The sequence below is a fragment of the Neocloeon triangulifer genome, unplaced genomic scaffold (genome assembly GCF_031216515.1).
Source record: "Neocloeon triangulifer isolate White Clay Creek 2 clone unplaced genomic scaffold, ASM3121651v1 ptg000013l, whole genome shotgun sequence".
NCBI lineage: Eukaryota > Metazoa > Arthropoda > Insecta > Ephemeroptera > Baetidae > Neocloeon > Neocloeon triangulifer.
The window spans coordinates 6,229,357-6,256,561 of record NW_026775555.1 but is presented as its reverse complement, the minus strand read 5'-3'; the positions used below and the strand labels follow the sequence as shown (position 1 = coordinate 6,256,561).

The 27,205-nt window shown below is 36.0% G+C and overlaps 7 protein-coding genes and 1 long non-coding RNA gene across 11 annotated transcripts in view; 2 read left to right on the top strand and 6 right to left on the bottom strand.

Annotated features, from left to right (window-relative positions):
- The window catches only part of LOC132199096 (cardioacceleratory peptide receptor), a 30,997-nt gene extending 20,542 nt beyond the window's left edge, over window positions 1-10,455 (top strand). The window contains exons 6-9 of the mRNA XM_059623566.1: window positions 419-616; window positions 976-1,086; window positions 1,948-2,128; window positions 9,226-10,455. Coding sequence (XP_059479549.1) covers window positions 419-616; window positions 976-1,086; window positions 1,948-2,128; window positions 9,226-9,445 — 710 coding nt within the window. The 3' untranslated portion in view covers window positions 9,446-10,455. The remainder of the gene's footprint in view (window positions 1-418; window positions 617-975; window positions 1,087-1,947; window positions 2,129-9,225) is intronic.
- LOC132199098 (uncharacterized) overlaps window positions 5,491-27,205 on the bottom strand; it is a 150,718-nt gene continuing 129,003 nt past the window's right edge. Inside the window, exon 3 of the long non-coding RNA XR_009442078.1 lies at window positions 5,491-5,571. This is a non-coding gene — a long non-coding RNA (uncharacterized LOC132199098). The remainder of the gene's footprint in view (window positions 5,572-27,205) is intronic.
- On the bottom strand, window positions 10,065-14,263 carry LOC132199094 (monocarboxylate transporter 1-like). 3 transcript variants are annotated; one of them, XM_059623564.1, is made up of 10 exons: window positions 14,094-14,263; window positions 13,647-13,902; window positions 13,466-13,592; window positions 13,263-13,406; window positions 12,471-12,852; window positions 12,225-12,330; window positions 11,879-12,111; window positions 11,495-11,586; window positions 11,218-11,409; window positions 10,065-10,629 (listed from the first exon to the last, which is right to left on the bottom strand). In XM_059623564.1, the coding sequence occupies exons 2-10, from the start codon at window positions 13,764-13,766 to the stop codon at window positions 10,454-10,456; spliced, it is 1,572 nt and encodes a 523-aa protein (XP_059479547.1). In that variant the 5' UTR covers window positions 13,767-13,902; window positions 14,094-14,263; the 3' UTR covers window positions 10,065-10,453. The 3 variants fall into 3 exon arrangements, with proteins under 3 accessions (XP_059479547.1, XP_059479548.1, XP_059479546.1); XM_059623565.1 differs by having other exon boundaries at window positions 13,647-13,898; XM_059623563.1 differs by having other exon boundaries at window positions 13,647-13,795.
- On the bottom strand, window positions 14,421-17,652 carry LOC132198844 (RNA-binding protein 25-like). Its single transcript, XM_059623104.1, has 13 exons — window positions 17,487-17,652; window positions 17,300-17,431; window positions 16,877-17,042; window positions 16,706-16,820; window positions 16,539-16,649; window positions 16,336-16,488; window positions 15,714-16,281; window positions 15,557-15,660; window positions 15,319-15,501; window positions 15,179-15,265; window positions 14,997-15,128; window positions 14,816-14,937; window positions 14,421-14,768 (listed from the first exon to the last, which is right to left on the bottom strand). Exons 2-13 carry the CDS (start codon window positions 17,337-17,339, stop codon window positions 14,519-14,521), a joined length of 2,031 nt encoding a protein of 676 aa, XP_059479087.1. The 5' UTR covers window positions 17,340-17,431; window positions 17,487-17,652; the 3' UTR covers window positions 14,421-14,518.
- LOC132198847 (DET1- and DDB1-associated protein 1) lies at window positions 17,658-20,088 on the top strand. Its single transcript, XM_059623108.1, has 4 exons — window positions 17,658-17,754; window positions 18,004-18,142; window positions 18,212-18,273; window positions 19,406-20,088. Exons 1-4 carry the CDS (start codon window positions 17,752-17,754, stop codon window positions 19,553-19,555), a joined length of 354 nt encoding a protein of 117 aa, XP_059479091.1. The 5' UTR covers window positions 17,658-17,751; the 3' UTR covers window positions 19,556-20,088.
- Window positions 20,049-21,134, bottom strand: LOC132198846 (uncharacterized). 2 transcript variants are annotated; one of them, XM_059623107.1, is made up of 5 exons: window positions 20,986-21,134; window positions 20,762-20,929; window positions 20,550-20,703; window positions 20,364-20,497; window positions 20,049-20,307 (listed from the first exon to the last, which is right to left on the bottom strand). In XM_059623107.1, the coding sequence occupies exons 1-5, from the start codon at window positions 21,043-21,045 to the stop codon at window positions 20,149-20,151; spliced, it is 675 nt and encodes a 224-aa protein (XP_059479090.1). In that variant the 5' UTR covers window positions 21,046-21,134; the 3' UTR covers window positions 20,049-20,148. The 2 variants fall into 2 exon arrangements, with proteins under 2 accessions (XP_059479090.1, XP_059479089.1); XM_059623106.1 differs by having other exon boundaries at window positions 20,051-20,307; window positions 20,762-20,932.
- Window positions 21,222-23,380, bottom strand: LOC132198845 (uncharacterized). The gene is made up of 7 exons (XM_059623105.1): window positions 23,084-23,380; window positions 22,632-22,744; window positions 22,411-22,565; window positions 22,187-22,348; window positions 21,874-22,117; window positions 21,707-21,821; window positions 21,222-21,559 (listed from the first exon to the last, which is right to left on the bottom strand). The coding sequence occupies exons 1-7, from the start codon at window positions 23,252-23,254 to the stop codon at window positions 21,254-21,256; spliced, it is 1,266 nt and encodes a 421-aa protein (XP_059479088.1). The 5' UTR covers window positions 23,255-23,380; the 3' UTR covers window positions 21,222-21,253.
- Window positions 23,958-26,354, bottom strand: LOC132198902 (uncharacterized). Its single transcript, XM_059623192.1, has 10 exons — window positions 26,248-26,354; window positions 25,683-25,716; window positions 25,492-25,628; window positions 24,973-25,153; window positions 24,891-24,913; window positions 24,799-24,834; window positions 24,620-24,740; window positions 24,466-24,569; window positions 24,312-24,342; window positions 23,958-24,255 (listed from the first exon to the last, which is right to left on the bottom strand). The coding sequence occupies exons 1-10, from the start codon at window positions 26,278-26,280 to the stop codon at window positions 24,113-24,115; spliced, it is 843 nt and encodes a 280-aa protein (XP_059479175.1). The 5' UTR covers window positions 26,281-26,354; the 3' UTR covers window positions 23,958-24,112.

Here is a 27,205-nt window from a genome sequence, read left to right as displayed (position 1 = left end):
CGTACACTTAATTAAAGGTCACAATTAATGCATTCGACTAAATCTATCACGGATGCGTTGATGCGAAAATGTTTCATTTTATTCCAATTGTAGTAAAAAGTTTTAATTAGAGAACTCTGGCTTATTAATAAGTTAAAACTGGAATTTTCATTATGTTTCACGTAGATGAAACAAATAAAAAAGTATCTAGGGTTGATTTTTAGTGAAAACCTGAATATTACATGATTTTTGCTAATTGGTTTAGTAAAAATACCCTTTAGTTTTTTTAATTAGCTCATTCTTTAGGGTGCCTAGAATGTTCTTAAACCATGAAAATAGAATTTTGCATATCCATAAATTAAAATTATCCAATAACACGCCAAAAATATTCCATTTTGATCTACTTTAATTCATTAATCTCTCTGATTTTTGCGCACAGGTCAGATGCAGTGTTGGATTGAATTCGAGCACCCGTGGCAATGGCAGGTGTACATGGTGGTCATTTCCGTGTCGCTTTTCTTCATTCCAGCACTGATCATCACGTTTTGCTACGCGGTGATCGTCATCACAATTTGGTCCAAAAGCAAAATGCTCACCGGTAAGAAGAAGCGACTCAATCGCAACGGCAACCACCGTGGTATGTACAAATCAAGTTTTGCATTTTTATGCGACCCCTTAAAAAACTATAGAAATTATACTGCAAATTTTTGGAATTGATAAACAAGTAAATTTAATTATATAATTAAGATTATGTAACAATTAATTATTGTAATAAATTAAATATAAATTGAATGATTTGAATTCATTTAGTGCTAATTTTAACTTTTATATCAGACGTATCGCTGTTGATCCCTATAATTTGCTTCAAATCTTAAGTTTGATTGTGCATTTTGATATAACAAAGTAGTTTAAAGCCTTTTTAATGTTTCATAGACATAGCGTTAATCTAAAGTAGCATCAAACTCTGAAGATAAAACCTGTTCTGTTTCCATGAAGGTTCAAGTTCTCGCAGCAGGGATGACGTAGATAGCAGGAGGGCAAGCTCCAGAGGCATCATCCCTCGCGCCAAAATCAAAACAGTCAAGATGACGTTCATCATAGTTTTCGGTACGTGATATATACCTATTGTTTGTTATACCTGGAACGACTAAAATTAGCCTCGGCGCAAAGAGCGTCTTACGAAAAGCTGACTAAATTACGTTACTTGAAGGTGTTCATGGGATTACTGCCTCTCCTCTTGGCTTGTTTCTCGGTTCCTTACGCAAATATGAGTGGATCGATTGCAGCGTCAATGCTAACAAGTTGAAACATCCAGCCTCTAGTTAAAATTTAATTAACCGCGTATTTATTGATTTGCGGAAACATCCAGATAAACTCATAGAAAACATTTCATTTAAAGCGCCAACGCTTATCCAATTAAAACAACAAGCAGGGCTTCTCAGTATGGGATTTCCAAAGTTCACAAGCAACGCAATCAAATAAAATAATTTATAAAATTTATTTACAAAATTTATAGTTGCTTTCGAGTGAAAATAGGCATCAAAGATAAGTTTGAAGCTTATTGCTAGTATAAAAAGCGGGGTCATTAAAACAACAAGAGAATTTTGTAAACTTGTCTTGTAATGAAATTCTGATTGATTAATAACACGAATCAAATAATTAACTTTTAATAATAACAATTGGGGAAAAGTCATGATTTTGTTTTATAGGCAACTTGTTCAGTCTCTTAAAATCAAATCAAACAATTGATTTATTGTAATCATTACATTTTACACGCTAGAATCAAAACTCCTTTAAATGGGTCATAAATTTTTACCACGCAATGTTTAAAATTAAAAGAATATGATTATTTACTTTTTATCAAAACCAACGATTATTTTAGTTTTCTTCTTCTAAGATTTCAAATAAATTTCAATTTGATTATTTTTAAGAGATTTCTTATATTTTGTTTTGCGCTTGAATTTTCAGTGTTCATCTTGTGCTGGAGCCCGTACATGGTATTTGACCTACTGCAGGTGTTCGGCCACGTGCCCAACACACAGACCAACGTCGCGGTGGCCACGTTCATCCAGTCACTGGCTACGCTGAACTCGGCTGCCAACCCGCTCATTTATTGCTTCTTCTCCACGCCAATTTGTCGTACTCTAAGGTAAATATAGCAACATTATATTTGAAAAAATTACTTTCATCCAGTAGAAAACTCCATTATTCAAACGCTTTCTGCTTTTCCTCATTCCAGAAACACGTTTATTGTGTTCTTTAATACGCTTTTCTTTGCCTGAGACGGCAACTGTTTTATCTTAATATAAACAGATAAGTCAGTAGCAGCTACAGTACTTTCAGCAGCTTTGATATATATTAAAAGTTTCTCTAATCATCCCCCTTTGAAGAGGAAGAGAGATCTTCATTTTTCCATTTGAGTAGTAAATGGAAGTAAAGAAGAATAATTATTATTACTTCTTAGAATTTTTGATTTTAAAACAATGAGCATTTTCTTTAAAATTAATTGCATTTTCCATTGCGTCAGATGTTTATTTTCATTTATATTCAAATAAAAATATTCAAAATGACACTGAGACTATTTTGTATTGAAACAAAGTCATTTTTATATCATTGCCGGTTCTCAATACATTATAAATTCATTTTTGGGAAAATGGACGAAGTTAAATGTTTCTTGGGCAACGATCATTTAGAAGAAGTTAAACTTTTCTCACCTCGTAACTTCAAATATACAAATTTTTTGGATCGTGAAACTTTTTAAGTTGAAAATACAATGAAATTGAAGCTTGAAAATGTAATATTGTTCAGAATTACAACTGAACGCAATTTGATATGCACGAATTCACAATTGTGTGGAGTTTATTCAAGTCCGCGCTCGGTGTGTGAAAATAAAGTGCATTCATCCGCATTCCGGTGCGAGTGAAATTGAGTGTACACGCGAGCGGTTTGCGAGAAAATCAGCCTTGAACTCGAGGAATGCATTGAACGGCCTGTGAGTGAGTGCATCTGGCTGCAAAGTCGTTAAAATCGCCGTCTCATTTATTACCATGTTCGTCGCCGCGTTTATTGACGGGTGAACGATCCGGCAAAATGCGGGCCGAGGCCGCGCAATCTTGTGCACAAACGCACCAAAGTGGCGTAGAGCGCAGAAAAAGAAATGAGAATTGGCAGAATGGGTAGGCAAATCAGCAGATTTCTCAAGTGGCTTGACTTCAAAGTAGGCATGAGTGCGTCTGGGGAAATGATGATTGTATCGAGAGCGCGGCTCCGATACGCAGTCAAGAGAGAGATACTTTTGTGTTCGAAAGTAAACAAAAAGAAAGAAACGCGACAAGGCCGGTGATCTTTCGAGAGGGCTCCGACGGAAGGGTTGTTTCGATAAATCTGCTCCCAGGGAGAGCCAATTTTTCTGCCAGCACTTGTGTTATACAACAAGGCGCTGCAAATCGGTGCCAAGAATTCTCTCTGGAATGAGACGTGCCACCCTTACTTTTATTGTAACGAGAACAGAGAAGGAAAAAAAATTAATAGTAAAAAGAGTTTTCCTTGTAAGGTTGAATTGAATTCAACGTAATGATATTTGTTAAGAGAGTTTATTCGTATATCCAATAAAAATAGAAATTCTAATTAAGAGAGGAGAGTGGGTTTGTTATATCATGTTTTTATACAAAATGTTATATAAGATCATGAATTGTGAACAACACTGGCAAACAACTTTCTAAAAATCGCTTGGTAAATGAATGTGGATGGGAAAAATAGGTGGTCACCTTTTTGTCGGAAATGAACTAAAATGTGTTTATAAAGACAAAATATAATTATTTTTATGTAAATATTCACTATTTAGATTAGAATCATCTAAAATCACCCATTTCAGTAATTAAAAACTTATTCCCATCCAAAACCACCTATTTTGAGATCCTTTACAATCATCAATTTGTATTCTATAATTTCACGTAAAATCAACTTAAGTTTATAAAAATTGCCTATATTTAAAATATAAAACACCCAATTTGATGTCAATAAATTTTGACCTATTTTTCGCAAATTTGAATTTTTCACCAGAAATATCACCTCTTTGCCACTTATTTCAGCTTAAAAAATCACCTAATTAGGCGCCTATTTCATCCACGAAAATCTGAAATACACTAGATTTTACAATTTAATTAAAAGGCTTTGAAAAAATAATGTTTAATTATTTATCATAATAGGTTTTTGGAGGCACATTTTAACACAAAGTATTCTCTTGCTGAGCCATTTCTCATAAATTCCATTGAATTATCTACTATTGCAAATCTACTCAGAAGGCCAAGAATGCCAAGATCAAATAAAAAAACCACGTTCCCTCAAAGACGGTCTTTGATTCAATCAGAGAAATTGCCAATCTGCAAACACGGCCCATAAAAATCGGTCTTCCCCCATAAAAGTGTGTTCTACAAAATTGGGCCAAAATGGCGCGACACGGTCTTTTAATCACGCGCAATTAATCAATGGAATGCTCCAGTTTAAATGAGAGGACGGGGAGCGCGTGCAAGAGAGTGAGAGAGTTAATTCCGCACGGGAGTAATCGACTTTTAATGTGTATTTATTGGACAGGGCGCGCGCGCGTAATGCCGAACGGAAGGGACATTACGGGGGCAGTCGAGCGAAGCGTCTCTCTCGCGAACGCAGACGAGAATATTACCGAGTGAGAGAGAGAGAGAGAGAAAGACGACGAGACGTTTCATCTTTTATTGAATGTGAAAGGTCCATTGTGCGAGACATAAAGCGTCCGTCTCTCTTTCTCTCTGCTCTTCCGGTCAATTTTTACGATCTTGTTTTCTATTCAGCTCCTCTCAGCGAGAATCCATCTCGCGCAGGCAGGAGTGTATATTTTTACGCTGAACGATTCCGAGCGGCCGTAAAATTTCATCCATTTCGCCGCTGCCCTCGCTGTTATTCCTTTATTCACTGCTTTTTCTGGCCACTCGCCTACTGATGAGGCTCAGCGTTGGAATATAATATCGATAATATGGTTTGAATAAAAGAGCCGGATTTGTGAAAAAATTTTCCTGTTGCTGAATTCGTTTTGAAGATGGCTCAAATAAATTCAATCGTTTATTTTGATAGATAAGAAGTTAAAAACATTCTGAGAATTTTAGAAATTTTACCTTAAATAAATGATATCTTTCTAGTATAACCCAAACCAGGCATAATTATTATCATTTTTTGTTGACATTCAACTTCAATGATTGAATGGATTCCAAAAACAACTCCCTATATTAAATGTCAAAATTCAGAGAAAAAATCAAAGTTGAGTTTCGTTTTAGAAAATTAAAATGTTAAAAATTTTCGTAATAAACATGCGCTTTTGAATGCAAAATTTAAGAGTTACTGATAAAATTCTAAAACAAAATTGAGATTTAGAAATAAAAACACATCTTAATTGTTACGCTAAGATCTATAAATTTCATCATTTAATGTCACGATGACGCAATTTGATTTTGGTCTATGAAATGAGAATATCGAACGCACCTGCTGTTTGATCAGTGTGATTGCAAGTTGATCCAACGACAGATGTTTGCTGACGCTTCGGGTGTCCAGAAACTCGGCCAACTGTAACAATCAATAATAAATAAGTACACCGCACACAAACTGTGCCTGGCAGGAGAGCGTGTGATAAGCGGCTGTTGCAAATTATACGGGAGACTCTCCAGAGAGCAGAGAAATTACAACGTCATACTTTGCGGATAAAGCACTTGAAGAGCGAAAAAAGTTGCGTGTTCATCGCGAGAAAAAGAGCGAGAAATGAGACGAGCGCGTTTTACTGCTGCTATTCGTTTCCGCTTTCTCCGTGGGTTGGATATGGAGTTGCTACTTTTTATTCAATTGCCACGCTCAAGAAAGAGCAAATTGCACCACCCTAGGGCTCCTAAAAGAGATGGAGTGACCTCAGGGCGATATCAAATTTAACCCTCGCGAAAACACTTCCTGAATTACAATGTGGATAAAATTGCTCTATTGTGCCACATACGAGTTGCACTCACGGTCAATTTTAAGGAAGTACAGTGAATTTAAAAGTAATATAATAATACAAATTTGGTTTTTTTAAATGTGATATGTACCAGTAGAAAAATTTTATTTAAAAATCTTTAGTTCAAATCGGAAGTGAATTCTTTTGTTGAATATAGATCCAGTCGATCCAGAGTGTATTGATTTGTTGAAAACATATAGGGGAAAATTTTGAGAAAATACCTCAGCCATTTTTTTATCTTGTGATTACAATCGTTATTAAAAATGCATTGCAGTGCAGAGTTTATATAAAATAAAAATTATTTCTTAACTTTAGTAAAATTAATAAAATGAAATAAAATAAAATTTTTACAAAATAAAGATAATAAAAACAAAAAGAAATAAAATTAAAATTATGTAATTTAAATTTTCCAACACAAACTATGGAATTTGGTTTTAAATTATTTAAAAAAAAAAAAAATACAAATTTATAATAATTTTAAATTAATTTTTAGTTTAGTTTTTCTGTATTTCTACATTCATTTGTTAAAATCGTATAAAATGGTTTTGTCTCAAACAATGAGAAAATCTAAATCTATAATGAGATATGAATGAAATGTCGATATTGGAAAAAGCATAGAATTTCTTCTTTACTTTAATGCTCACATCGAATGTAATCAAATTTACCAACAGGAAAGAGCAATATAATGCCCTATTGCAAGTTCTCGATATTATTGCAATAAAATTGCACTCAATCAGTAGCACGTGCTCTAGAGACTTCACCTGGGGGGTTAGCTTGCAATACTGAGAAAGTGGAATTTTCTCTTAATTACCCCGTTCGTCGCTTCCAGCAAATATTATACATTGGAGAACAACGCTTGCGCTCCGCCGCTTAATTAAAACCCACCGAGCCAATTTGAGCGACATCAAATTTGTTTTGCCGGGGGGCGACATCGAGCATACCAGAAAACTTCCTGGAGATCATCCGTGTCTAATAAGGTTACGCAAATTAGTACCAAAGCGATTCGCAACCTGCCGATTTTTATTCCTCGTCCAAAGTAACGCGACGTAATTAATTAAAAATGAGTGACAGCAAGAGAGGAAGTGCTCTATGCGAAATCTCGCGTGGGCGTTGCTAACTTCTCAAAAGCCTCTCAGCTCGCTAAAATCCGTATACGCCGTCTCAATTAATGTCAAATTATTAAGACTTAATGAGGCTCACACGGAGCGTGCATAACAATATGCGGCACCAATTCAAGCTGAAAATGTTGCAACTCAGCCGGAGCGAAATTACTCAACTCTTAATACCTGCCAAGTGTGTTCGTCTTTCATAATATTATAAGTTGTTCCACAACATGTTTATACATAAACGTTTTCTAATCAATCTTTTCCGCATGATCGAAATCCAGTCCTCTAGAACGATTGAGCCCGGCTGAAAATAGCTCTAAACGCCCGAACGGATCCACACAATACGTGGAGAAAGTGATTCAATCGCAAACTTACGTCAGAAGAATCAACCCACATACTTAATTTGACGAATAATCTTTTATTCCCCTTCTTTGTACCGCCTGAATCTTTCAAATCGTGTCACAATATTTAAGAATAAAATCAATAAATTCCATGAAAAATATTTTCAAAGCTGCTCTCAGTCTATAGATGGCCCTGCACTGATATTTTTACTGATAAAATTTCAATCGAAATCGGCCCAAAATTAAAGGAACCACTAATTTAACTTTTTTTGTTGAAATATATCTATAGAAATTTTTTAATCACCCAAAGTTTGATAAAAAAAATTAAAACAAAATAAGTTGTCAAAACAGTTCTACGTTTTTTAAACTCCATTAATTAAAAAGAATTCTCTGAAACATCACAAATATCGCATTTTTATCACCCAAAAACTGCTGAAATTATCAATTTTTATGATAACATTTCATTCATTATTATTTAAATATTTTCACCTAAAATCAACAAAATTTTCATATATTTAAAAAACACTATATTAAAAAAAATCACCCACTTTTCAAAATTTATGTTAGTATAATAAAATGAAACAAGCATACAAAATAATCAATCATCTGAATTTTTCACACAAGCATCAGAGCATCACACAAGTTTATCATTTATCATTAATTCTGCATCAAATCATTCATTAATGTTGATTGAAACTAACTTTTGCTTTTCCGTGCTGCATCAGCTCTTTCGCATCCGATTCGGCCAATTTTTTTAGGCTTCGGCAAAAAGAGATGAGACCAAACAGCACCTGTGTTTAGGTACCTCTTCTTAGTTCTCTCTCCAACTCTGATGTGTTTCTCTGCCTAATTTATCGCACAAGTTTTTCCACTGTTTCATTTTTACGGTGCTCGCCTCCGTCTCTCCTCTTTTCCATGCTCGTTCTCGCGCACAAGTTTTTAAGTTTATGTGTGCCCTCGTTTTTCACTGCGTTTTTTCTCCGTAGAACTTCTGGAAATTAGATTAGCAAAGCTTAAAATTGCAGAAAGCTGGGGTTTTAAAGTGGCTCTCGACTGCTGTTATTTGCCTTGCTGCTGAGCTTTGTATTATTTGTGTCCACTTTTTGTGCTTGCTCCATCCCTCAGTTTTTACTGCCCTGCTGCTCTCATCGGCAAATAGACCGAGGTCAAAATTTTATTGGTCGTTATAGATAATGGCTTGGCTACCCTCGTATACTTGTGGAGAGAGATAGTCGTTCACAATCAACTTTGCTCGTTTTGTGTGTAAAATGATGTTACTTGGCTACTCAGAATGTCCCTTTGTATACTTTCTAAATGTGAGCTCCAGTAGATAAAAAAAATCCGAAAGTTCCTCCATATTAAATAAAGTGGAAGTGACTGAAAATTTCACAAATTCAATAAAATGATTAGTTTTGAAATCTTTGCATAACAATTGGAAACTTTTTTTATAAAATGATTGGACGATGAATACATTTTTTCATTTAATTTTGTATAATAAGTTTTTATCAAAAAAATATATTTAAAAATATCCTTCTCGATTCTTATTTAATGTATTGAATTTTGATTTTCTTGAAGTTTTATCCTGAATATTTTAAGGACACCTAATTTGCATAGTCAAAAACAAATTTAAAAATTCCGAATAGTCTTTTATTAACCACAAAGCTATAATGTTTGTAAAAACTGGTACAAACTTAATTTGATTATGCCAAGAAGGGTTCCTCAAGAGCTTTAAAAAAAATCTTAATATATTCGAAGTTATAAATTTTGTATTTTTTGTTTCGTGTTTCAGGCGCGTTCCGCCCCTGAGTTGGCTCTCCATTTGTTTCCCTGACATGCAGAGGAGTCAGCAGGAGGCAAACAGTCGTTGTCTGCGTTACGCTGGCACCAACAGCACCACCATGACGGAGACGATGACCCACCTTTCAACTAGGAGGAATCTGCGGGTCAACGCCAACTACACCAACCTGTACAGACATCCCCCGCCGAGGGTGGCCGTCACCATAGTCTAAAGTAAGCAAATTTTTTCATCCATAAAAGTCTGAAGAGCTGCATTTTGACTTTCGTACAAACAAAAATTAGGTGCAAATCGGATATCAAGAAAATTGAAATATGTAACATGATTTTTTAGTTGATCGATATTTTTGCATTTATACAATTAAAAAGGGTCAAAATGTGTACCTTTTAAGTAATTCATCTTTGTAAAGGAAAAATAGTAAAATTATATAAAAAAAAATTGTCTGCTTCTAACTGTATAAAGATTTACTTGGCCAAAATGCTGTTTGATGTGCAGTGGCGATTTTGGAAGAAAAAAAGTATGTCTTTGCAATCAATGATCTCTGCCGATTTAAACAAACGTAAAAATCACAAATATCTTTTGGATGAATGTTTTACCAAAATAAATAATATAATATGCGTCAATCTTGGACGTTAAATCTATGTGGTGCTATATTGTTCATATTTCTGTTGTGTAACGGCACTTTTTTTTTTAAATTATAAATTGCACCTTAAAATGTTTATATCAAAAGGGGAGCACTGTCAGCTTATAAATTAAAAATATTCAAAATTTATGTATATCCTACATGTCAAATTGGTGTATATAAAAATAAACCAAACATCTTGATGTAAAAATGTATTGATGTTCTCTCAGATTTTAATAAGTGGTCATGTAATGAATACAACTGAAGCTGGTTGGTGGAAATAACAAAAATTTTAAATTAAAAATAATGTCTGTGTAAAAATGGAACAAAAAATTTGTTAAAAAAAATACTTAATAAACGGCTTGTGTGGAGGTTGGGATTTTTCTTTAAATTTCAATTCTTCTTAATCTTTATATACATGTTTAATGGATAATTGTAAAATATCTTCAATGGTTCCTGACTGTATTTATCTCATCTGAACTTTTCATTTTTCCTGTTGAAGAATTCTTCACGCTTTTTACTTCTGTCTACATGAAAGTACACAACATGTGATTTAAATTTCATTCACTTTAATTGGGTTGAATAAACACATGATATTATTCAAGCCGCACTATGTGAGTTTCCTTTTGACGCGGCCTCGGCCGCCGCCTGCTTTTTGTTCGCCCGCATTCTCAGAAAAGTCATGCCCGAAACCCACAACGAAGCCGAACAGACGGTGAATAAGTTAAAGCCGGTTATTATGTCGGCCAACGTTTTTGTGCTGTTGGTCAGCATCCCTGGAACAATTAAATGACGGTGAGAAAGAGCACAGCACATCAAAATATTATAGGCAGCCTAAATTAAATTAGTATGCAACCAGCGCGTCTTTGTCGTACCGCAGGCTGCATAACTTTGAAAGAACAAATATTATTTCAATTAAAATGTTTAGGAATATTATTCAATTAATAAAACTCTTTATAAACATAATAGAAACTTGATTTGAAAAAAATTTTAAAACTTATGTATACAGTTTGAAAGAAAGTGAAATAAAAATCGTTAAAATTTCTCAGTTTGACGTTTTCTACTTTTCGGCTAATTTAAAACAAATTTAAAATTACTTTTCAATTGGAATTTTTACATTTCTGACGATAAAAACCATAAATAAAACTTCAATGGCAAATTTAAAACGTTTATTTTTCATGAAAATAAAAAACTACCAACTTTTTTGTATTCTTTTTTTCTTTTTTTAGAAATTGCATGAAATATGTGGTCATAAAGAAGAATATGATTGTTTCTTAGTCCTTTAGCTAAGTTTGTTACAAAAAACTTTGATGACAGACGCATAGTTCAGATTATTTGGAAGTGATTCGTGATTCTCAACTCACCGACAAAAGGGCCGAAAATTATAAAAGCAATCGCCGTCTGTGCCATGAGCAGGCCGAGTGCGGCTGGCAGCCTGTCAACGGGCACGAAGGATGGGATAAGCAGAGGCGCGAACACGCTCCTAATACCCCTGCACATGCCGAACCACACGCCCAACACTAACACCAGGTTGTAGCTGCGGTAAATCATAATGACTGAAAGCAAAGTGGCCTCTCGTCAGCAAACAACAACTCACTTGCCTGCTGCGAGCAATAAGTTAATTTGATTGCTTTTCCTTACGTGCTCGGAACAACGACAGAAAGATGATGCTAAGAATGTAGAGCAAATTATCCGGCAGGTTCAACCCCAGGCCTATGTAGGGCGCGACAAACCTGAATTCCCGGAAACAATTTTTATTGTAATTAAAATGGTTGGATGCAATCAACAAAATTCTTGTGATAAATTTTGCGATCAAAATTAAATTACTTTTAGAATATTTTTTCTTATGATAACAGTGTTTTTTAAACCAAAATCTTCAAACAAAAATTCATCTTAATAAACCAAAAATTGAAAACTTTCCCTGATCATTAATTTTTGCTTATAATCGAGATCATTTTTATAAGAAAATATAGTTTTTCGCGATCTTGTCCCGTCTTCAATCAAAAAGTTAAACTGTTTTTTCACCTGAAAATGATGTCAACGGCGGCCACTACAGACTGGTAGCCGGCGATTTGCTGGATTGTGTAGCCGTGGATTTCCAGCATCAGGTACGGAATCAGCAGCATGAAATTTGTTTCAATTACGGCGAAAAACGACATGCTGGACGAGGCCAGGGCAAAGGGTATAATTTTAAAGAGTCGCAAATCAAAAAAGTCCACGATTTTGATCCAAAAACTCTTTTGTTTTTTTGTCGTAATCTGAAATTATGTAGAAAATTTATTCAAAAAATATAAAAATAAAATATTTAGTATTAATTGGGAAATACTTAAAATGAAAACATTATTTAATTTAAAATATTGCATTAATTTACCTTTGATTGGTTTAGTAAGTTGTTAGCTGAGGGAGATTCAGTTTCTATTTTGTAATTTGCTGGTTTCAAATCCTCATCCTCGTCTATTTCAGAAAGCTTATCATGTCTAATGAGAGGGAGAAAAATTGAAATTTAAACAAATAGATATACTTTTTAAATAATATACATATCTAAAAAAAACAAAAATAAAGTTTTTTTTCTTCGAAAATTCATAAAAAAATTAGCTCAATTTTACGGGGAACGCACTGTGGTTCTGAGCATGAGACGAGCGTGTAGCCAACATCGACGGAGTTGGTGGACGCCGTCCTTTTTCTGCCGGCCGCCACCGCAGCCGCAGCGGCCGCACTGTGGTCTTCAATTGGAGGGCTTCCCTCAGCGGGCACCATGTGCCAACGAACGGGTTGAAGGAGCAAAGCCGCTGGAACGCAGTGCAACACGAGAGCGGCCACGATGAGCATCGTGCCCTCGGAAGAGTAATTTTGCAACAACGAGCTCAGCACCAGCGGCATGAAGACGGTGCCGATGCCGCCGATGGCCATCGCCAGGCCCATGCCTCGGCTGCGTTGCTTTATGAAATACGAGTTGATGCTGAACAGGCTTGCAGGGCTGAGGAAGGCGAGACCACTGCCTGAGTAATCAAATAAATAAGTTTAAAACAAAATTTGTTTTTAATATATTCAGTAAAAATTTCAATATGCAGAAATAAAAAGTTTTGAAGAAAAAAAAACATTTATAATTTAATTCACGTACGAGGAAAATTTTCAAATTTCTTATTCAAACTTAAGAGAAAACATAAATAATCGAAACTTATTACCCAAAAAATAGATTTTTGTAAAATAAACGTCATTGTAAAATTTGATCTTCTTAGAAAATTACAATGATGTAAATTAAAAATGAATTCAATTATCTACTATCTTGATTACTGAGAATTTAAAGCTATATCCAGCTCAATAAAATAAATTTTTGGTGTATTCTTTGATATTGTTAAAAAGGAACATTGATTAATTGCAGTATAAAGATTATAAGAACGGAAAATACCAAACACGACGCCAATTGAGATTATGAAAAAGTAGTAAGTGTCCGCCAAAGATGAGAGAAGGGCGCCGGAGAAAAGCAGGAAAGAGCCAAAGAGCGCCACTTCTCTGCAGGAAAATCTCTTCAAAACGGGGCCGGAGAGCAATCCTAAATTTTTAATTGACCAAATATGAACGTTTCCTGTAAAGTTTATTTCACATTTTTACCAACACCATTGCAAACGGCTGCGTTGATATTCATCATGACAGTTACATCGGCTGCAGTCATACCGATTGCGTCAAACTTGGATGAAAAAATGAGTGAGAAATTGTGCACAACCGAAACCAGAAAAACCTGTTTTAAAATATTAGATAAAATAATATAAATTAAAAAGAAATTTAAACTTGCATGGCATATTCCGTAGGCAAGCGCAACTGCCCATCCCCAACCACCTTCAGGTGCCACCAATGGTATTCCCAGGGCGGAGGCCCTTTTCGAGAAGTACTTGCCATGCGTCCGCGCCGTCATCACTCGGTCGCTCTTTGCCCTTCGAAACGCTAATAAAGTGGTTCAGCGGCATGTTTTTAGCCGATTTACGGTGCAGGCAGATGAAGCGCCGGAGGGAATTAAGAGCGCGCGCCTCGTCATACTTTTATGGCCCTAGCTTGTGTCGAGATAAAAAGGAAAAAAAATATCGCACATTTTTATAGTTTAATTTGCACCCAGCGTTGAGAAATGTGTGTTAATATTGCAGTTAATTGGTGTGTCGTAAAATTGTGTGAGATCATATTGTGAAAATTTCATAGTGGGCATCGAGAATCTTTGAAATTTACTAAGTAAATAAAAATTTAGTACCTTATTAGCAGTTGTGTATGCTCTGCACACTGCCGAGCCAGAGCAAGTGCATCGAAGTATTTTATCACTCCTTTGTAAGAAATGTTTAGTTAGGAACTATGCATATTGGCAAGTATTACGCGCACTTTGCTCACCAACATTCATGCCTAAAATGGGTATAGCGCTTGGTAAAATAATACTGATGCAAGCGCCGGCTGCTTCGCTCTTATCAGTATGCAAACAAAGACACACTAAAATATAACCGGAAAAAATCCCCATTCTATTAATATCAATATTTTACGATGGAAATATAATTCCTAATTTAATATTAATTCAAATTTCATTTTAATTTGTATATTATTAAATTAAATTTTATTAAAATACAATGACCTTATCAGCAACTTCATATTTTAGTTTAAAATCAACAGGTAACTTTTTAATCAGACTTAATCCGCACTTGCTCGCTCTCGCTGCGCTTTCGAGATGGCCTCGTCCAACCCCTTGATCAGTGCACTTTGCTCATTGTAGAGCCCAGTTTTGAGCAACGCTTCTCGTTGCTCCTGCAATTTTCTCACATCGACGACTTCCCTTTGGAGAGGAGTTTGTTTCATTTGAAGCAGCTCCAGTCTCATCTTCTCCAGGGAGTCTTTCTCTTTCATCAGACGAGCCTTTTCTTGGTCAGCAAAGAATGGTTCCCTAAATTGAAAAGTTATAAGAAATTTCAACCCCTTTTGATGAATTACCGATTGATGTTGGTGAGGTTTGATTCTTTGACCTCGTTGACTTTGCGCTGACTCTTGACCCACTCTTTTGTGATCTTGGCCTTTTCCTCCTGCGCTCTTTTCAGATTTTGCTCCATCTCACGCTGGGTAAAAAAGAGCTACAGATTTTTGTCTTTGAATAATATTGTAAGTGCCTCCTCACCAACTTCTCCTTGAGCTCTAAAATCTCGGCAGATTCACTGCTCCTTTGAATTTTCTGCAACTTTGAGCATTCGTTCTCCAAGAGATCCACCTTTTCCTGAAGCTTCTTGTTTTGGTATGCCAAGATGGAGAGCTAATATTTAGGAAATTAGTTTAAATAAAATTAGACTATTTCGCTAATACTTTTGACCCAGAATCTTGAACCTGGCTTCGAAATCTTTGATTCTGCTCTTCAAAATTCACCTCCATTTGCTTCTTGTAGATTTTCAGCTGAATACACATATAAGTGAAATGAACTCTAAAATTTTCACATTATTATCTACCTTTTCCTGCTCCTTGTCCAATTCCTTGTCTTTCAACTTCAACTTGGCAATTTCTTCCTCCAGAGTGGCTGACAATTCTTTGGTCTTCTCAAGGGCTTTAATTTTTTCATATTCAAGCTCTCTCTGTCGTTCATTCAAGCGATCCTCCCATGCACGAGTCAATTCTTCCTTGTTGGCGTTCATCTAACAAATCAGGAAGCGATCAAATTAAAAAGTTATTTAAAACTCAAACACAAACCTCTGCAGTGAACAACATCTTCTGTTTCAGTTTCCAGTCTTCAAGCTCTTCGACAACTTTCGTCATCCTTTCAGCATCACTCATCAATGGAACACTACTTATTTCTGAAAAATTTATTAATTAGAAAAATATTTCCATCTAAATTAATCATCTGCACCTTCTCTAGCTCTGTAAGTGTTGACTTTTTCAACTCGATCCCTCTTCACTGGAGGTTCAGGTCCATTTTCATGTCTAGCTTTTGTCGGCTCTTGTTCTATTTCCTCAACTTCGAAGTTCTTGCTGAATTCACTTGTCATCTCAATTTCCATGCTGTCGTCCAAAGGCAAGGGAGCCTCGGAAGTAAATGCTGGGGATGGCGAAACCAAAACCGTCTCTTTCTTTGCCTCTTTGACGAATTCATGCTCCTCCAAGGGGAACACAACAAAAGTCACAGTCACTTTTGGCTGAATGTCAATGTCCTGGCTGGAGAAAACTATTTCTGTTGTCAGAGGAACTCCGAGTTCCAAAACAAGGAAGTGCTTTGCTTGAGCGACGACTGCATCTTCATGCATGAGGGAAACGTCAACTGAAGGGTTTTCATTGAGGTACTCAACAAGGGTGGACGTCTTGCTGAAAACGTCAAAGACGAAAGTCTTGTTGAGCGCAAACGATGGATCAAAAACGTTGGTTTCAAGTGTTTGCTTCAGCAGTTGGAGCTGCACCTTTGCTGAGGCAGACTTGGCAAGCTGAAAAAAATTGTCATTTTAACTGAAATACTTGACAAAATTAAAAATTCATACAGATGAGAGGTTCGAAGCAGCCAGAATTGTGCAGCTGAACTGAAATCTCTCCTTGCAGAATCTCTCACTACCGATGTATGTGATTCCATTTTTCAGGAGGAGCTCTGTTGGTTGTCCACTCAATTCCTCAACTTTTCTATCCAAAGGCATGACCTGGAAGAATGGATTTATTAGAATGGAAAATTTCCAATGATATCAATTACTTTTGGCTCCACTTTTTTGGGTTTACTCGAGTCGTCCAGAGAGACGGATAGCAAAAGTTGAGGGGAAGTTTGTGACGGACCACTGCTTCCAAGCAAACGACGCCAACCACTCTGTAAATAATCAAATTATTTAATTTTTTAAAAACTACATTGCTTCTTTTAATTACCTGGGAAGAGTCTGTCACGGACTTGAGGTTGATGACGATGTAGCCGATGCTCTTGGAATCGCCACCAGAAGTGACGCTGAAGCAATCGAGAATCAGAGCTTTCGAGGGCCTAATTCTGCAGTTAATTTTTAAGTTATAAATCATAGGCAATTATGGTTTAAAACAGTCAACCTTTTAAAGTTCCTCAGGCTCATCTTCCAGACCAACTCTTCGCCAATTTCCAATCTTGGTCCATTATTCGAGGAAAGTGGGACTGGGTCTGTTTTCAAACTAACTCCGTCCAGTTTGCCTTGCACAACTAAGAAAGATTTGTGGTCGAGCAGATGGAAGTTTGTTCCTAAGGTTAAATTTTAAATTATTTTCAATTGGTTAAGAGTAAAATTCTTGGGCAATACTAGGGCAGGTCGGCAGTACTGACTTTTAATTTTTCTTTAATTTAACATGTCCTAAGGATGAACAGACTTTGCGGAACTTTGGAAACTTTGCGGAAATTGAAAGGGAATTAAATAGCATTAAAATTAAAAGAAATTATACAGGATGACCTGCCCTATTTATATAATCCAAATTCTTGTTTAAAAATTTACTCATACAAACCTTCAATTATTTGAAGGACCAAGCGCACGACGCTGGTCATGACTGGATTTGATATGAATCCTCAAATCAGCTAATAATGTCTTCAAGGTCCGAGATCTTGAAAAGATTTGTTCAAAACTTCTCCACCGGCATCTGACAACAACAAAATCACGAATCACAATTTTCAAATTAAACAATTGTGGCTCACCTTAAACATTGTTGTGAATTCCGTAGATTTCGGCGAAAGGTTTGTTGTTGCCTCAGTAAAATTTAAGATCCGAAATATCCATAATTTAAAAGCTAAAAAAACAAATCAATCAAAAAAACGTTGTTGTTGCGCCGGTCGGATGTTCGCCAGATGAACTTTCAAACTTTCGCGCCGCGCTTCTGTTTACCACGACAAACAAAAGAAAGACGGAGTAAAAGCTGATTGCGTGAACGCGAGCATTGACGTCTTTAGGAATTAAACAAAAATGGTAAATTTCCCTCTAATCTTTTGATATTTCTTTCTAATAATCGTACCAAATTCTGGCCAAGAAAATTCCCCTTTCAACGAAATACTTTTTAGGCACTTTCATTCGCCATTTGCCAAAGAATTTCAGTTTTCAAACCATGGCCCTACCCCTCCATGTTATTAATGATACTCCCAAAGGCATGGTGACAACTTTTACACCCCAAGGAAATTTTCATCTAGTCTCTCCTCTAATTGATTTCTCATTTTTCAGTCAGCCTCTGACTTTCTGAAGGGCTTGCCATCGTACAATGAGAGCAATTTCACCAAATACCACAATGACGGTGGCATCAGGAGCAGTGCGAAGAGGCCCTCGGTGTACCTTCCCACTGTAGACCACCCCTCGGATCAAAGTATTTTAATAATTTTTGACCACTGCTTTACATTATATAATTAATGGTGAATAATTTTCAACAACACAGTCATCGTGACGGAAAAGACAAACATACTGCTTCGCTACCTACATCAGCAATGGGACAAAAAAGTAATTCGTATTTAATTTAATATTAATTTAGTTTAAATCAATCTCTGCATGAAATGAATCGTCCTCGGAACATTCTGATGTGTTACATTTCTTGTTGGCATTTCATTTTAAATTTATATAAAATTATGAAGTGGGTTAAAAACACCGGGACCCGGTGTGATGCTGGCGCCAGTATGTTATTTTCACCGGGAAAAAACGACCAATTATTGCAATGCCAAAACCGACTCTCCACTTCCGGTTGAGAATCGCAACCGGTACTGAAACACGGAACGATAAATACCAATAAATTTCACTATCATTGCAAGCGGCAGTAGTGTCGCGGTAACGCACCCGCTTCCAAAGCACAGGTTGGCGGGTTCAAATCCACGTCTAGTAATACTTTATTAATTTTTTTCAAGATTTCGAACTATACCGAAAATTTATATTCATGAAAATTCCATATTTTAATTCAAATTATGCATACATATTCCTTTTTTTTAATTTCACCAACGAGCATGCAGACGAAGTTGTAGGCACCCCACGATCCGGCAACTCGGAGTTGGGCAACTCGGAGTTGGGCAACCCCCAAGATTAATTTTTGCAGAAGCCGCGAGCGAGGGGTGGAGGCGCAGCGAGGTCGAGGACGTGGGGAAGGCCGTGCGCAGGGCGAGGACAAAAGGGCGGCTGTGTTCGTGGGGGGGCTCCGCAGGAGCCCCCCCACGATCCCCGCCCTTTTGTCCCGCCCGGAGCCGGCCTTCACCACGTTCTCGGGCGAGCGCGCCTCCAGCCCGAAGCTCGCAAACCCACAACGGAGTTGCCTACAAAAGGTGTTGTCTACGATCGGTGAAATGCGCGCACACGAAATTAAAGGGAAAAATTTATTGAAGAATTAATATTTTCAAATTAAAGCCCTTGAAACGTTTGCGGTTCTCAATGTTGAACGGTTATCGGTATTGCATTTTGGTTAAAAACCGCCTCTACTTTTTCCCGGTGTAAATAACATATTGACAAATTTTTTCCACACCGGATCCCGGTGTTTATAACATATTGACGTCATTTTCACACCGGGTCCCGGTGTTTTTAACCCCGTTCTAAAATTATCATCTTTCTTGTTTGATTTTATAAGAACTAAAATTTATATTTTTAACTTCAGAGCCATCACAAAAAGCGAGATCATCTAAATCTGGAGACAATTGACGAGGCTGGCTCCAGAAAGAGGCCAAGATTGGACAACGGAAGTGCCGGTTCTTCGAGCGCAAACCCGCCAGCTGCTGGCAATTCAAGCAACGACGCCCGGCAATAAATCTTCAAAAGCCTATGGTGTCAGTTCCAGAACATTGGGGACCACAATCGTTTGAGTTGCTTCGATATTATTACCAAAAACCCTCAACGCATCCTCCGCATTATTGAGCCTGGGCATTGTGGTCCTTTTGCAAAACAATCCGATTCTCTCTCCCCACACTTGAGGAATGTTGTTCGATCGCAACAACAAGTACGTTGAATTTGTTTTCTTATGTATCCGATTTGATCGTGCCAATGTGGTTGCATTTTCATGGTTTATCTCATAAAGCTGCATTTTGTTTTGTTTTGATTGAATTCAAAAATTAATTTCTAACCGACATAAATATAAAATTTCTTTTGGAGTTGCACAAAACGCATCGTTCTCCGATTAAATTGGAGAGGATTTTTAAATTTAATTGGTTCGGAAAAGTGAAATTGACGGGATTAATTATTTCCAGAGTCCAGCATATTGTTGATTCTGAATACTTTGTACGCATTACTAATAACTATTTATTGTAAATACATCAAATAATATGCCATCATAAAACTTGAAAATATGATTTTCTTTCAGAATCAAACTCCCAACAGATTAACGGCTACAATTTTTAAATTTATTCACGGTAATTGTCCAATGATGGTGCCGAGAGCCTCATACAGAAGCTCAGTTGTTGTTCCCACTTGGTAGGAATCCAGGGAAATCTCATCTCCGAGTAAATAAAGCTCATTATTTATGTCTGCCATCGAAGCTTTGATCTCGTCAACGGCTGTCCCGTTCTGATTAGCAGATATTTTATTTAACCATTTATAACGATTGCATCTTTGTAACTCACTTGGCCTTCTAAAATTGCATTCAAAAGGTTGTTGAACGCCACAACCTCATCACCAGACAAACTAAGCGCTGTTTCCTGGACCGAATTCACGTTATTTGCCTGGGCCACCAAATCACTTTGATTTTCCGGCAAATCTATAAAATTATACCTTAATTTGACTTCTTTTGGAAATTATTAAAGTTTTACTCGAGTAAGATGCTGAGGATAAGTTGGTTTCAGTTTGGTTCAAAAGCCGCAGGTGCTTCACAAGCTCCTTGCCTTGTAACTTTGCTTGATAAACCAGTATAGACGAGGCCTGATTGATTTGGATTTGTATGTTTTCTATGTCGGCAAATGTTATCTGTGTCAATGAATATTGTTTACACTAAAATTTCCACATCTAAATTGACGAAATTTACTTTAATGAAAGGCAAATTCTCCTGAATACTGGAAACGCCTGGTTGTACTTTGGTCCACAAAAGATCTTCGATGTCATTCATGACGTCGAGGTACTCCTGCGTACTTGCGCGGGCGTCCCACAACCTTGACAGGGCCACATCGACGTCTGCGTCCAGATCCCTCCTCCATTGCTTTTATCAGGCACTTTATGAGCTGAGCTTAGAAATTAGAAAGTAAATAATACCTGACCAAGGACTAAACCAAGGTTGAAAATGACACTTATCGCCAAAAGAACGCTTTTCATTTTTCTACTTCTTCTAAATGCGTCAAAAGAAATATTTATTGCCGCTCACTGGATGCCTTTTTAATCTTTGCTTGGTACAGGGAGGTGATAAGGCCTCCTCTGGACCTTGCGACTGATAAAAATTTTTAAAGTAAATTGAACGGGAAATATTTTCTTTTATTGTATATTCCGGTATATTTGACTTATTTGCAAACAAAATGTATTATTTTTATTGATTTTTTTGGTCGGCCAAATACACGTGAAGAGCTTTGCATATCAACTCAGCGGCTTTGGTTAGTTCTGCCTTCTCGTGATAGGCCACTGCTAATCTCATGCAGTTTGTTCTGTTTGCGGAAAAATATTTTCCTGGATGGGCAGTGGCACCAAAATTTTTCAAGCTAAAGTCGCAAAAATCAGACGCATCGATTCCACATGGCAATTCAAGCCAAACGTAGTATCCTCCCTCAGATTTGTGAAATTTGCAATTGGGTGGTAGATTCGTCGACAGAACTTCCATCATAGAAATTATTCGGTCCTATAATGCACGGTAAATTAAATCAATAAAATGATTTTTATTCATTTTAATCTCAAGAAAATAATAAAAATGCGCAAAATTTTATTAATAATAAAAAAGTAATTTAAATTGTAATTTTCAAAACTTTATATACTAGTTTTAATTTACCTTAAAAGTGTTTTTTAACAGTTCAAGGTGTTGCTTTTGTAACCCAAGCTCAATTATCGACGTAATGACTGCCGACATGAAATGGTTCACTGATCCACTGCTCCGCAAAATTCCCCTGAAATTTCGGTCAAAATTTTTTTTTTTATAATAACTTTTTTTAATATTACGATTTCTTCAGTCGTTCAACAAATCTGGGTGGTGCCTCGAGCCATCCCACCCTGACCCCAGGTGCGAGGATTTTGGAAAAAGTGCCATTGGAAATGACGTGGCCTCCGAACGATTGTACTTGGGGTCTGTCGTAAGCGAAAAGGCGTTTGGGTGGATTATCGTGCGCCAGCAAATTGTAAACGTCGTCACAAAGAACAAGCACTTCAAATTTTCTCGCAAGCTCAATTAATTGTGAACACCTCTCTGATAACAAACGTGGTCATTAAGTAATAAAATTAATTTTCGAGCTGTTGCGAAATAAATTCTATATACTTCGACTCAAGTTGGTTCCAGTCGGGTTTTGAAATGCGGGGATGCAGTAAAGCATCGCCCAAAAGGGTTTCTCTTCGCTTGTGTTCCAACTCTTGACATTTCGCCACATCTGCAGTTTTTTCTCCAAATCTCCGACATCCAAACCATTGTCATCCATTTCAACTAAAATAAATAAAATTGATTCAATTCCCTTTAATTAAAAAAATAAATTTAAAATTTTATACTAGGTTCAACAGATGAATTTGGGAATTCTTTGAAAACGTCCAGGGCTATCATATATGTGGCACTTTCTACGAAAATCATTCCTCCCGGAGTGAGCAAAGTGTTCAAAATAATCTGCAATCCGTGGGTGGCTCCACAAGTCAGAATCAAGTCAGATCTAATAAAATTAATTTAAAATAGCGCATGATATTTTTTTTTAAATGCACATCAGAATTCGGCGCACCTGTTCACTTTGTCATGATAGCTTTCAGACAAAAACTTTGAAAGCACCTCTCTGAATTCCCAGGATCCGGGAGCGATTCCATATTGAAAGACGTTAACATCTTGAAATTTTTCCTATCAATAAGTTTAAACAATAAATGCATTTTTCTATTAAATTTAATTGCATTTGCAAAAAAGTAAATTTTTTATGTTTAAATGTTATCAGCAGTAATTATAAGGGCCCCTTAAAAAATTCGGTGTTTTAAAATTAGTGCGCAATAATTATAGAGAACTAATGAGCCATCATAATTGATGGTGATAACGTACTATTGATTTGCTTTTTTGTAATGGCATCATTTGAATATTTAAATTTATTTTCTAAAAACCTCTGTCTCTTTTTCTATTTTTAAAATCTCAATCCTCTCATTTAATTAAGTGATGCTAAATTGAATAAATTTTTTCTCAATATTTTACCATAGTGTGACTCCAAGCTTTGGTGAAAAGCTCGGAGCACGCGTGCAAGAGGGAGGGCCCCGGAGCACCAGCCGTCAGCCGGATGACCCCTTCTTGCTCCAGACCATCACCTACGCTGACGTCGAAGAGGTGCTTTAAGGGCGGGTCGTCAATTTGCTCAGAAAACGGCATCGCGTATTATTTGGTTGCGGCACAACTCGGAATTCTGCGCTCACTTCAAAGGCCTTATCAGCTGGCGTTGTTTGGCATCATCGTCTGCTGAAGACAAACAAGCAGCCCGCATCGCATTGTGTAGTGAATGAGCACCGATTGAGCACCAAGTCGGCGGCTGCGCGTTACTTAAGTGCTTCTGGCCACCACAGACTCGCAGCAAGCATGAATAAATGTTTAATTATTGTATGCAGACAGAAAGCAAAACCGTATTTTATAATTTGAAGTTTTTTTTTAAATATCCAACATAATTAAATTTGTGAAAATTAAGCTTTTAATTGAGAATCATAAAAAAGGTTGTTTTATAAGCGCGGTATCTTATCTAAGAATTTTTAACAAAATGAGATATTATTTTCAACAACGGTTTATTATGTTCTTACTAAAAAGGCAACGACTATGCATGTCTATTTGCACAATAGGAAAAATGAGGGCAGGATTCTTAGTATATCATTGCAGGAGAAGAAAATTTTTAAGGTGGATTTCTTTAATGAAAAATGCTGTTCTTCAAAAGCAATTACTCTTTATAAAATGTTAAATTACAAGTAAATAAAAAGAATTAAAATTTTGAAAGTTAAATTATAAAATGTGGTATAAAATTTTTCTTGAAAGTTTAAATTTTAATTTTTCACCACCGTTACATTTTTTCTTTTTCTCCGTAACCAAGAAGACTTTATAATACTGCATCTGACGCAATATTAGATTAATTTCGATGAGGCAGAGCAGGAGTGGAATTAGAGACAATTTCTTTAGAATGAGTTAACAGAGTGACGCGCAGTCGGCGCATCACTTAATGATCAACATTATCTTTATTTGTATGACTTAAGACTTAATCTTTACATCAGTCGCGGTTTTTTTATTAGCCAAGTACTGGTTCAGGTAGTTGGTGCGGACGATTCCACCGTGGATGTGCCCGACGCATGTTTGGATTTGTCCGACCGCCTCTCCGCACTTTTTGTGCTTATCTGTTTAGTCACGAAAAATAAATTTGAGTGAACCCTGAAATTATTTTAAATAATACCGTGATCAGCAGCCAAGTCTTGAGGACAGTTCTGAAAAAGAAAAAAAATACAGAAATTAATATAAATATTGAATTTGATTCTAAATATGTATGCAAAGTGAATCACAAGGATGTCGTGCGAGTTGCATACTTTTAGTAAAAAAGCAATACTTACAAGAGCGATGGCAGCTTGCAGGCACTGCACCACGTGGACCGATTCGGTTTTGCACGTTTTCTTCCTGCGGTTTTCGCGGAATGAGATCTCCTTAACGGTAGTTCCTGAATTTGAGAATAAATTAATTCAATAAATAAAGTTGTAATTTCCATACCGTCGGTGAAATTTTTGCACATGTCGACAGCCTCGATCAAGATGGATTTCCAAGGGTCACTTCTGCCTTTGGTGATGAATTTGGCCGTCTTCTGGTAATCAATATCGCCGGAAGAAGTCATCTGGTAATATTTACGAGTTAAAATTGTAAAAAAGTAATAAAATTTAGTATATTCTTACCAAATTGTTTGATTGGAAGATACAATCAGCAAAGCACTGAAAAGTTAACGCATTAAAATGAAATTTAAATTAAAATTATTGTAATTATTTACCACTCCAGGTCCAAACAAGTTTCCTAAATTATGAAAAAAAAAAAAATTAATTGAAAAATGCATTTTTTTTTTTAGTTTTTACGCAAAATAAGACCGGAGTAATCAAGCTGGTAGTTTTTGCGCGAGTCCTGGAGTCTGTTTAACATGACGCCGTTCAGCAGGGTGTCGGCTTGCTTGCTCTGCTTTTTGTTGCACTCTTTTTGGGTGGTTTCCATGGGAAACAGATCTTCCACAGGCATTGCGCAGCATTCATCAGAAGTACGCTAAATACATTTTTTTTATTATTGTTTCCTACTCATTTTCATTGAAAAAAAAAATTAAAATATTTTTATAAAAATTTCATTTTTTGCTAGTAAATTCACATTATAAATTTAAACAATGATATCATGCGTGGGACCTAAAAGTTTTCGGTACTTTGAACTGTCTATAATTTGGAAGAATTTATACCGATCGCAAATAAAAACGAGTGGCGGCATCAATAGGCAATAGGGGCTTTTTTGATAAGAATTAAGGCCATAAATATTGGCGCGCACGTCAACTGTCAAAGATCGGACAGTATTATTTGTTATTTTGACATCGTCATTGATATTTTTTGACTCACTTCGAAATTCTGAAGACCACAGTTCACTCTTTTCTGCTTTCCAGTGGTTGTCGTAAAAGGAGACGTGGTTTCGATTTCGCTCGTTGTTGTCTCGTCATCGTCAATTAGCTCAACATGACTCTCGGAAGATTCCTTGGCTAAATTGATTTTGAATTAATTTTAGGTTTCAATATTCGAGTAAAATAATTTACCTAAAGCCAAAGATGATCCTACCAGAGCGCAGAGCTGTGTAATAAAAATTACTTAAATTAAATTTGGTGAATTCAAAAATTTTTCAGAGAAACGGAGAATGAAAAATTGAATAAATTAAAGTAATTAAAATTTAAAATGTATTTTTAAAATGAGGATAATATTTCCAAAATTTTTAAAAGGATTCAAGGCATTCAAGCATAGCATTATCAGTGGGAATTAAAAATTACAAAAAAGTTAAATAAATCTAGAACTTTTTCTCGTCAATACTTGCTCTTTTTGAAACTCAAAGAGAATTTTTTTTGAATAACAATTTTTTATAAAGATTCGGGCTTTTCCTCGTTGCAAAAAATTGTTTTTTATTCAAAAACAAACGGCTCGCTGAATAAAAAACAATTTTTTTGCAACGAAGAAAAGCCCGAATCTTCATTTCCATGATCATCTCCTCGAGCGTCAACTTCTTCAAACAAATTTTTAATAAATCAACTGTTTTTTCAGTTAGAAAAAACAAAAGTTTGGTAGACATGGGTATGAAAAAAAATTTTAACTCGAAGGAAAAACGCTCACCAGGAGAGTGACAATTGGTTGCCAGGCGATCATGATGCTGCTGGATGAATTGCAGAGGCTGCGAGAGTGATGATGTGAGTGCAAAGTACGCGCCTTTTATACCTGAGTGCAACCTGCATACATTTCCTGTCGATAACCTAATATTATCAGGATGCAACGCCGAAACTCAAATGTGTGCCAACATCATTCGTGCGCTTTATTACACTTTTTTTCGCGATTGCTCCACATTTCGGCGGTCTCTTGCGTGAATACTGTGGAGTCATCAATCGCGCGACTATAATAATTTCGTGCCTGAAATGTATGCTACTGTTATTTACACGTTTTTTAACACGTGAGCATGGAAATTATGTAGTTTAAATCAATCTAAAATATAAAAGCGCTTGTTATTAGACAAGAGGTTTTTCAATTTATGGACACATTTTAATATTTTTTATTTTCTGTTCTATGTTACAAATTGGACGCATCTCATTGAGTTATCTAATCATAGTGAACACAATAAGTAATTTAAGATAAATGACAATAATATTCTTTTATTTAAAATCAAAACAGCTTGTTTGGAAAATAATATAGAAACATTTTCTTAAACCTAAACCAGCCCGCTAATTTTTTTTCACTTCAAGAACGTCCATGAACAATCCACACTTATTATTTTACCTTACATGATATTAAAATTATTTAAAAGACTTAATAATAGTAATATTACTGAAAAATGAACAGAAAAATGTCGTATTATTATTATTTTTACTTACTATAGCGGCCAGCTTTAATTGTTATTATCATTGCATAAACTTTTATTGTAGATCATGATGTGTGTATGCAGGAAGAATTACCGCAATAAAGTGGAGTTGATATAAAAATTCTATAATTCAATAATCCGCGCTTGAAATATAGCTGATAGTATACAAACTCAAGTCAAAATAATGTTTGCAAATAAAAAGAAAGAAAAGTTATCATAATT